Source organism: Lissotriton vulgaris, chromosome 6 (genome assembly GCF_964263255.1).
Source record: "Lissotriton vulgaris chromosome 6, aLisVul1.2, whole genome shotgun sequence".
Classification (NCBI taxonomy): Eukaryota; Metazoa; Chordata; class Amphibia; order Caudata; family Salamandridae; genus Lissotriton; species Lissotriton vulgaris.
Window position 1 is genome coordinate 1795840779 of NC_141694.1, and position 10926 is coordinate 1795851704.

Below are 10926 nucleotides of genomic sequence, written 5' to 3' on the forward strand. Positions count from 1 at the left end.
ACAGGTGCTTATTAAACGTTACATGATAGCGCGTATTTAGAATAAAGTAATAGAATGTTACACCTCAAGGTGACTCTGTGTTAATACGTCCTTACGACACTTACTGTGAAAAATGTTAAGTATACTCTGTTTATGATTTGTTAAATTTTTTCTTTACTTTTTTAATAAAAGGCACTTATGCAAAACAAGTGGCATTCATTGTCTGGTGTGTAGCGGATGATAACATGTCGGGGTCCCTGATAAGAAAACTTTATTATGATTCACGGGGAGTTGGCAGCTTGGGAAGCGCCGAAGCTCTATATAGAAGGGCTGTAGATGAAAACGAACCTGTAAGCAGAGATCTGGTGAAGAACTGGTTATCAGGAGAGGAGGCATATTCACTACATAAACCCGCCAGAAGACGTTTTAAGAGACGGCCTACAATCGTTAATGCACGATTAGATTATCAATGGCAGGCGGATATCATCAGCCTTCAAGATTTAGCAAAACATAACAACGGAGCTCACTATATATTAACTGTTATAGATGTGCTGTCCAAGTATGCCTACACAGAAGCGTTACGCGATAAAACTGGGGCTAGCGTCACGGCCGCTTTTAAAGCCATCTTCGAGAAAGGGCGAATTCCTCAAAAACTACAAACAGATGCCGGTAAAGAATTCTTAAACAACACATTTCAGAAACTATTAAAGCACCACGGCGTTCAACATTTTGTAACACACACAGAGGTAAAAGCAGCGGTTGTAGAGCGGTTTAACAGAACTTTAAAGTCTAAGATGTGGAGGTATTTTACGGCCCACAACACCTACAGATACGTTGATGTTCTACAGGCCTTTTTAGATGTATATAATGCCAGTTACCACAGGACCATCAAAACAGCACCCGTAGAGGTAACGCATACTAATTCGTTAGCTGTTTGGAGAACTGTGTACGGACATAATTTTGCTACAAAGGTGAAGAAGCCTATTTTTAAAAAAGTGATCACGTAAGAATTTCAAAATTGAAAGGGGTCTTTACGAAGGGTTACCAACAGACTTTTAGCGATGAAATATTTATAGTGGAAAGTGTGGAGCTTAAAGAGGGTTTGTATATCTACAGGTTAAAGGACTATGATGGGGAAATGGTGTCTGGGGTATTTTACAAGGAAGAATTGCAAAGGATACCCACCGATCCGCACAGGGTGTATAAGGTGGAAAAGATTCTGAAAAGGAAAGGTAGAGGCGCTAATAGTCAGGCATATGTCAAATGGAGGGGGTGGCCGGAGAAATTTAACAGTTGGGTGCTGGCCAGCTCCCTGAAGGGTGTGTGAGCTGAGGAGCGTCTAAAAGCTGATGTTAAGATGGAGACAGCGCCCTTTTATATCACCCTGCCGTCCAACGCTTCTAAAGACATGTTCCCCGACAACCAAATTTCTAATTATACAGTGAAATTGGCTAAGCCTGTGGACCTGAAAGGTGATTGGGAGGTAGCCCTAACCGAGATCCAATACCCTAGAACCTGGAACACATTTACACAGACCGAGGCTTAGTTTTACCTAAAGCGTGAGCAGGACCCGATGAGCATGCACGAGAGCATCCCATACAGCTACTACCGCACAGTTTTAAGTGTTGTCGATGCCATCAACAAAGCCATAGGTACCATCGAAACATATACGAATACCCATCTGTCACTAGATAACGTCAGAAGGAAGGTGTTTCTTAAAACATCGAGTCGCACCACAACGTTTAACTGTACCGGTAAATTAAGCCGCGTTTTAGGAACAGTACAGAATGCTAAAAGTCCGGTCGAGCCGGATCACACGTGCCCTGATATTAACGGAGGGTTCTACACACTCTATGCGTATAGCGATATTGTAGAGGCACAGAGGATTGGAGACAGTTACTCGCCCTTGTTAAGATGTGTCCATGTACAGGGAGAAAATAATACGACGGTCAATATTCAATTCAACAAACCCGACTACATAGTAGTTTCTAAAAACCTATTTCAATTATGATCTTCGACGATCAGTCGCAGCCTGTGTCCTTTAAATATGGGAAAGTTATTGTAAAGCTTCCTTTAAGACCGAGACGCGACAGAGGTTATTAAGCAGACGTCATGGTGGTGGTGAAAACATACGGGGACCCTTCAATGTACAGGGACTATTACCGAAATCAGGCCGGTATGGGGCTGGTCTAGCAGGTTTCTCCCGCAGTCTTTTTAGAAGAGCTATGCCATTCTTGAGAAAAGGCTATGAAATTGTTAAACCGCATGTTAAGGCGGCGGCTTCGAACATTGCCCATGATGTTGTTGGCTCTGTTACTTCGGCGGTTGCCGAACGTATGAACAAACAGCCGCAAGAAGGCGCTGGCTTAGTGTACAAGCCGCGCACGAGCGTTAAAAGGAAGCGCCGTGCATCGAGACACCGAGGACCGGCGGCCCACTATAAAAAAAAGAAGAGTTCTTCAAAGCGTGCTCAGAAAAGAAAAACCCCAAGGAGGAAGAGAGCTACGAAGAAGAAGAGATCCTCCTCTAAAGTAAATATTTTTTAAAGCGACACAACCTAAAGCATGGTCTTCGTACACTGTGCATCGGGCGAGTGCGCCAAATCCGAGTTAGACTTGTTTACTCTAAAGCCTACACAGACAAGCATCGAAAACAGCTTCTTCATGGAGGTATCGCCTTTAGCCGCTTTGACACCATTGGCCCCTATAGAGTTTTATGTATCAGGGTCCACGGATATGTATCTGGATCTCAACAACACGCTACTCCACCTTATGTGTAAAATTGTAAAAGCTGATGGTTCCGACATAGCAGCAGACGCTAAAGTGGCTACGATGGCTCATCCCCTCGCAACCCTGTTTAATCAGGTGGACATCACCCTGGGCGACCGGCTCATCACAGAGAACGATAACATGTACGCCTACAGAGCCTACCTCGAGAGCATTCTAAATTACAGTAGCGACGCCCTCGACACACAGCTTTCATCGGGGCTCTTCTACAAAGACACATGTGAACATTTTGAAGTCAAGGAGTTGGACGGTGAAAATCAGGGCTATGTAAAAAGAGCCAGTTTTGCATCTGCCAGTCGCCAGTTTGACCTTCTGGGCCGCATACATTCAGACCTATTCTTCCAAGATAAACTGCTCATCAACGGAATCGATCTTAAGATCAAGCTCACGCGTAACAAGGATTCATTCTGTCTCATAAGCGGGCATGCAGAACAGTACAAGTTGGACATACGGTCAGCGAGTCTGTTTGTAAAGAGGGTAAAAGTGTCCCCGAGCGTCAGACCAGCTCATGCCGACGCTTTGCAAATATCAAACGCCAAGTACGCTGTGGAAAGAGTGACTCTGAAGGTATTCAGCATTCCAGCAGGTACACGACTAACACAGCAACAGAATTTATTTCTGGGACAACTACCTAAGCTTATCATCATCGGATTTGTGGACAATACAGCTTTTAGCGGCTCCTACGCTGCAAATCCCTTCAATTTTAAGCACTACAACATCAACTACGCTGCTCTGGTCCACGAGGGCACCGTGATTCCTGCAAAACCCTGCACACCCAGTTTTATAAGCTCCAACTACATCAGGGAATACCAGGGGCTGGTTTCGATAACCGGGAAACATATACGGGACTGTGGTGTAGCCGTGACAAGAGAAGGGTATGGGACCGGATACACACTGTTCGCATTCGACCTGACATGGAAGACGGTGATCACTACAACCTGGTCAAAAACGGAAATCTAAAAGCTGAAATACGATTCAGTAATCTGTTACCTACGAATGTGAACATGATCGTATTCTCGGTATTTGACAGCATCATTCAGATCAACCACGCCAGACAGATTTTGTTTGACTATCTTTAAAAGTTTGTGAAATGGACACTGTGCAGATACGGGACTTCTTAAGCAGGCACAAATACGCTAGGAAATATTTTTTAGGTGTTTTCCCTAGCGATGGGCTACCTACCGAAATAGGGTCAGAAAGACCATGCACCCTAGTCTTTAACACCGATCCTCATTACAAGGGTGGAACACACTGGGATGGCATGTTTATAGATAGTGACAAGGTTACGGTGTTTGACAGTACATCTGAGTTCCCCGAACACAGTATCTATACAAAACCCATATTCAAGTTTGTGAAAAAAGCTGCAGCGAGGGTTGAGTATAATAAGCTATGGGTCCAGGATTCGCTTGCCATCACATGCGGGGAATACTGTATTTATTTTATCAGTAAAATGTCTGAGGGTACATCGTTTAGAAATTTCTTAAATCTATATTCGAGTGACCTTGTTAACAATGACAGAATAGTTGTGAAATATGTAAAAGAAAACACAAGGGTCTCGGTCCGGCCTGTGAAAACTGAATACAGCATCTGTCAAAATTGTAAGGGATTGTAACACATGTATGTTTAATGATGAACGTTTAAAATAAAGAAATGTTTTAAAGCACACATTCAGACTCTGTATTCGGTTTTCACAGGCCGGACCGAGACCCTTGTGTTTTCTTTTACATATTTCACAACTATTCTGTCATTGTTAACAAGGTCACTCGAATATAGATTTAAGAAATTTCTAAACGATGTACCCTCAGACATTTTACTGATAAAATAAATACAGTATTCCCCGCATGTGATGGCAAGCGAATCCTGGACCCGTAGCTTATTATACTCAACCCTCGCTGCAGCTTTTTTCACAAACTTGAATATGGGTTTTGTATGGATACTGTGTTCGGGGAACTCAGATTTACTGTCAAACACCGTAACCTTGTCACTATCTATAAACATGCCATCCCAGTGTGTTCCACCCTTGTAATGAGGATCGGTGTTAAAGACTAGGGTGCATGGTCTTTCTGACCCTATTTCGGTAGGTAGCCCATCGCTAGGGAAAACACCTAAAAAATATTTCCTAGCGTATTTGTGCCTGCTTAAGAAGTCCCGTATCTGCACAGTGTCCATTTCACAAACTTTTAAAGATAGTCAAACAAAATCTGTCTGGCGTGGTTAATCTGAATGATGCTGTCAAATACCGAGAATACGATCATGTTCACATTCGTAGGTAACGGATTACTGAATCGTATTTCAGCTTTTAGATTTCCGTTTTTGACCAGGTTGTAGTGATCACCGTCTTCCATGTCAGGGGTCAGGTCGAATGCGAACAGTGTGTATCCGGTCCCATACCCTTCTCTTGTCACGGCTACACCACAGTCCCGTAGATGTTTCCCGGTTATCGAAACCAGCCCCTGGTATTCCCTGATGTAGTTGGAGCTTATAAAACTGGGTGTGCAGGGTTTTGCAGGAATCACGGTGCCCTCGTGGACCAGAGCAGCGTAATTGATGTTGTAGTGCTTAAAATTGAAGGGATTTGCAGCGTAGGAGCCGCTAAAAGCTGTATTGTCCACAAATCCGATGATGATAAGCTTAGGTAGTTGTCCCAGAAATAAATTCTGTTGCTGTGTTAGTCGTGTACCTGCTGGGATGCTGAATACCTTCAGAGTCACTCTTTCCACAGCGTACTTGGCGTTTGAGCGTCGGCATGAGCTAGTGTGACACTCGGGGACACTTTTACCCTCTTTACAAACAGACTCGCTGACCGTATGTCCAACTTGTACTGTTCTGCATGCCCACTTATGAGACAGAATGAATCCTTGTTACGCGTGAGCTTGATCTTAAGATCGATTCCGTTGATGAGCAGTCTATCTTGGAAGAATAGGTCTGAATGTATGCGGCCCAGAAGGTCAAACTGGCGACTGGCAGATGCAAAACTGGCTCTTTTTACAAAGCCCTGATTTTCACCGTCCAACTCCGTGACTTCAAAATGTTCACATGTGTCTTTGTAGAAGAGCCCCGATGAAAGCTGTGTGTCGAGGGCGTCGCTACTGTAATTTAGAATGCTCTCGAGGTAGGCTCTGTAGGCGTACATGTTATCATTCTCTGTGATGAGCCGGTCGCCCAGGGTGATGTCCACCTCATTAAACAGGGTTGCAAGGGGATAAGCTATCGTAGCCACTTTAGCGTCTGCTGCTATGTCGGAACCATCGGCTTTTACAATTTTACACATAAGGTGGAGTAGCGTGTTGTTGAGATCCAGATACATATCCGTGGACCCTGATACATAAAACTCTATAGGGGCCAATGGTGTCAAAGCGGCTAAAGACGATACCTCCATGAAGAAGCTGTTTTCGATGCTTGTCTGTGTAGGCTTTAGAGTAAACAAGTCTAACTCGGATTTGGCGCACTCGCCCGATGCACAGTGTACGAAGGCCATGCTTTAGGTTGTGCCGCTTTAAAAAATATTTACTTTAGAGGAGGATCTCTTCTTCTTCGTAGCTCTCTTCCTCCTTGGGGTTTTTCTTTTCTGAGCACGCTTTGAAGAACTCTTCTTTTTTTTATAGGGGGCCTGCGGTCCTCTGTGTCTCGATGCACGGCGCTTCCTTTTAACGCTCGTGCGCGGCTTGTACACTAAGCCAGCGCCTTCTTGCGGCTGTTTGTTCATATGTTCGGCAACCGCCGAAGTAACAGAGCCAACAACATCATGGGCAATGTTCGAAGCCGCCGCCTTAACATGCGGTTTAACAATTTCATTCATTCAAGAATGGCATAGCTCTTCTAAAAAGACTGCGGGAGAAACCTGCTAGACCAGCCCCATACATAACAGGTGACCCTTGAAAGTACGGTGGGCCTCCATAGCCGGCCTGATTTCGGTAATAGTCCCTGTACATTGAAGGGTCCCCGTATGTTTTCACCACCACCATGACGTCTGCTTAATAACCTCTGTCGCGTCGCGGTCTTAAAGGAAGCTTTACAATAACTTTCCCATATTTAAAGGACACAGGCTGCGACTGATCGTCGAAGATCATAATTGAAATAGGTTTTTAGAAACTACTATGTAGTCGGGTTTGTTGAATTGAATATTGACTATCGTATTATTTTCTCCCTGTACATGGACACATCTTAACAAGGGCGAGTAACTGTCTCCAATCCTCTGTGCCTCTACAATATCGCTATACACATAGAGTTTGTAGAACCCTCCGTTAATATCAGGGCACGTGTGATCCGGTTCGACCGGACTTTTAGCATTCTGTACTGTTCCTAAAACGCGGCTTAATTTACCGGTACAGTTAAACGTTGTGGTGCGACTCGATGTTTTAAGAAACACCTTCCTTCTGACGTTATCTAGTGACAGATGGGTATTCGTATATGTTTCGATGGTACCTATGGCTTAGTTGATGGCATCAACAACACTTAAAACTGTGGGGTAGTAGCCGTATGGGATGCTGGAGAAGTGTGGCTCAGGGGTTAGAGGCGGCAGACCCGGAAGCTGAGATCGGCCCTGGACCAGGGTTCAATTCCCCGCCTCGGTGGGTCTTGGGCTCAAAAATTCCACGGACTCGATAATTCTCGCTCCGGTGCCTTCTCAACTCACGGGTTCACACTCTGCGACTCTGGGCAATAGCTTGCTTAATCTCCACAATGGCCCCTCGCGGCGGGATGCCTGGCTTTCACCTTGTGGATACCCTGCCGGGGTTATCTCACAGGGGAATACCAGGACGGGTTCCCTAAGCAAGCGCCGGGAAACCCTTTGTGGGTAGCTGTGCGCTATATAAGCTCAAATACATTTACATTTACATTTACATGCTCTCGTGCATGCTCATCGGGTCCTGCTCACGCTTTAGGTAAAACTTAGCCTCGGTCTGTGTAAATGTGTTCCAGGTTCTAGGGTATCGGATCTCGGTTAGGGCTACCTCCCAATCACCTTTCAGGTCCACAGGCGTAGCCAATTTCACTGTATAATTAGAAATGTGGTTGTCGGGGAACATGTCTTTTGAAGCGTTGGACGGCAGGGTGATATTAAAGGGCGCTGTCTCCATCTTAACATCAGCTTTTAGACGCTCCTCAGCTCACACACCCTTCAGGGAGCTGGCCAGCACCCAACTGTTAAATTTCTCCGGCCACCCCCTCCATTTGACATATGCCTGACTATTAGCGCCTCTACCTTTCCTTTTCAGAATCTTTTCCACCTTATACACCCTGTGCGGATCGGTGGATATCCTTTGTAATTCTTCCTTGTAAAATACCCCAGACACCATTTCCCCATCATAGTCCTTTAACCTGTAAATATACAAACCCTCTTTAAGCTCCACACTTTCCACTATAAATATTTCATTGCTAAAAGTCTGTTGGTAACCCTTCGTAAAGACCCCTTTCAATTTTGAAATTCTTACATGATCACCTTTTTTAAAAATAGGCTTCTTCACCTTTGTAGCGAAATTATGTCCGTACACAGTTCTCCAAACAGCTAACGAATTAGTATGCGTTACCTCTACGGGTGCTGTTTTGATGATCCTGTGGTAACTGGCATTATATACATCTAAAAAGGCCTGTAGAACATCAACGTATCTGTAGGTGTTGTGGGCCGTAAAATACCTCCACATCTTAGACTTTAAAGTTCTGTTAAACTGCTCTACAACCGCTGCTTTTACCTCTGTGTGTGTTACAAAATGTTGAACGCCGTGGTGCTTTAATAGTTTCTGAAATGTGTTGTTTAAGAATTCTTTACCGGCATCTGTTTGTAGTTTTTGAGGAATTCGCCCTTTCTCGAAGATGGCTTTAAAAGCGGCCGTGACGCTAGCCCCAGTTTTATCGCGTAACGCTTCTGTGTAGGCATACTTGGACAGCACATCTATAACAGTTAATATATAGTGAGCTCCGTTGTTATGTTTTGCTAAATCTTGAAGGCTGATGATATCCGCCTGCCATTGATAATCTAATTGTGCATTAACGATTGTAGGCCGTCTCTTAAAACGTCTTCTGGCGGGTTTATGTAGTGAATATGCCTCCTCTCCTGATAACCAGTTCTTCACCAGATCTCTGCTTACAGGTTCGTTTTCATCTACAGCCCTTCTATATAGAGCTTCGGCGCTTCCCAAGCTGCCAACTCCCCGTGTATCATAATAAAGTTTTCTTATTAGGGACCCCAACATGTTATCATCCGCTACACACCAGACAATGAATGCCACTTGTTTTGCATAAGTGCCTTTTATTAAAAAAGTAAAGAAAAAATTTAACAAATCATAAACAGAGTATACTTTACATTTTTCACAGTAAGTGTCGTAAGGACGTATTAACACAGAGTCACCTTGAGGTGTAACATTCTATTACTTTATTCTAAATACACGCTATCATGTAACGTTAAATAAGCACCTGTTTAAAACAGTTTTCGAGGGGCCAAAGACCCTATTTTTCGATTTTTTTTATACAGATTACACATACGCCTTGCTACGAGTTTTTCTATCATCTTTCTGTTGAAAGTGGTGCCCGTACCCTGCATACCCGGTAATTTTAAGCTCGGGTCATAGGCATATCGGATCTCATTGATTGCCGCCGTCAAGATTCTCAACATATCAGGGTGGACAAGCTTCTTTTCAGCGTACAGCCCATACACCACCCTTAGCAGTTTATATACCTTGTATGGATCTATCAAACTACAAATATAGCGTATTGTTCTTGATCCGTATGATTCACACAAACATTCGTGAGCCTCCTGCTGCGGATCATTGATTTGATGGCCGTTACAAAGGCTGTAATAGTCACACCGGACACAGTTTAGGACCACCTGTGCGGCGAAAGCCTTAACTTCCTGCCTTGCGTAGTCGGACAAGCCATCATCTTCCTTTTCACACATGTCAGAGTCGCATACACACTTGTCGCAGCCATCACGGTTTTGGCATGTGGAACTTTCAGCCTGTTTTGAGCACCACAGACAATTGAAAATTACATTGTTCGCATTTGTAGACCGCCATTCTGGCGCATGCCTTTTTGGGGCTTCTCTCTAGGGTTTAAAAGAAGAAAGAATTACAATCCGTAAGTTGAAGAAATAAAACACATCGCTATGTAGGTGACCGCGCATAACATTTTCTTACTAACCTCTGCATATTCACCGCTCTCTGCGGCGGCTCTGAAATCTTGAGAGTCACTAATGTCCTGCGATGCCCCATCATCTTCGACGCTTGTACCAGGTTGTTGCAGAATACCCTTCTCAACACCCGTATCCTCCTGAAGGTCCCTGTCATCATAGCTGGATGTGCTAGGAGGTGCTACATCTTTTTTAACATAGTTTATTAAGTAGGTCTATTCGACTGGGTTTGCTCTCTAGGGTCAAAAAGAAGAAAATATTGACCGTTCGTTAGTTGAAGAAATAAAATAAACCATTATGTAATTGCCTGCTCATAACATTCTCTTTTTAAATTTTTTTTTAATAACCTTCGCATTTTCATCGTCTTTGGCGGCTGCTCTGAAATCTTGAGAGTCGCTAATGTCCTGTGATGCCCCATCATCTTCGACGCTTGTAGCAGGATGGTGCAGAACGACCTTCTCAGCAGCCTTATCCTCCTGAAGGTCCATGTCTTCATAGATGGGTGTATTAGGAGGTGCTACAGCTTCTTCAGATTCCTCCAGATCCATTGAACTGAGACCAGCAAGCAGGCTGCCGCTACATGAGCCCTCACTATCGCTGCTGTCGCCCTTAATCGGGGAAAACCGACATACGCAATCCTTGAGCCGGCGTGCTTCCATAGGCCTACATATGCCATTGCCAAAGCCAGTAACGTCGCAGTCCATATCCCTAGGAGTTTCTTGTCGAGCATCCTCGTCCATTACCAGGGGTGTTAAACTGCGGTAATATCTATTGATAGTGGGTTGGGAGCCACCCAACACTGGCCTTTTCACGATTGGGTTGTGTCGCTTCATTCTGATGTGGGGTGTGGGCACCTTTTCGTATTCAGGCTTCTGCTTGCTGTACGAGGTTCTTAAGGAAGGCGTATATGTATCCTAAGCAGCCCCTAAAAGGGGCGTACACATCTACACCATAACTATGGCATACAAACGTCATAGGACTCTAGTTCGCTGATGGCTCCAAAACAAACCCCGCCCTTTGGAAGCCCGCCCCCCT

At 44.5% G+C, this 10926-nt stretch overlaps 3 protein-coding genes across 3 annotated transcripts; 1 reads left to right on the plus strand and 2 right to left on the minus strand.

Annotated features, from left to right (window-relative positions):
• The first annotated feature begins 2543 nt into the window (after positions 1-2543).
• LOC147709507 (uncharacterized protein F54H12.2-like) lies at positions 2544-5404 on the plus strand. Its single transcript, XM_086926012.1, has 2 exons — positions 2544-3640; positions 5275-5404. The coding sequence occupies exons 1-2, from the start codon at positions 2544-2546 to the stop codon at positions 5402-5404; spliced, it is 1227 nt and encodes a 408-aa protein (XP_086782138.1).
• A 68-nt stretch (positions 5405-5472) lies between these two features.
• Positions 5473-6243, minus strand: LOC147709508 (uncharacterized protein F54H12.2-like). The gene has a single exon (XM_086926013.1). It carries the CDS (start codon positions 6241-6243, stop codon positions 5473-5475), a length of 771 nt encoding a protein of 256 aa, XP_086782139.1.
• Positions 6244-9183: 2940 nt separating this feature from the next.
• On the minus strand, positions 9184-10724 carry LOC147709509 (uncharacterized). Its single transcript, XM_086926014.1, has 2 exons — positions 10239-10724; positions 9184-9807 (listed from the first exon to the last, which is right to left on the minus strand). The coding sequence occupies exons 1-2, from the start codon at positions 10722-10724 to the stop codon at positions 9184-9186; spliced, it is 1110 nt and encodes a 369-aa protein (XP_086782140.1).
• Positions 10725-10926: the final 202 nt, after the last annotated feature.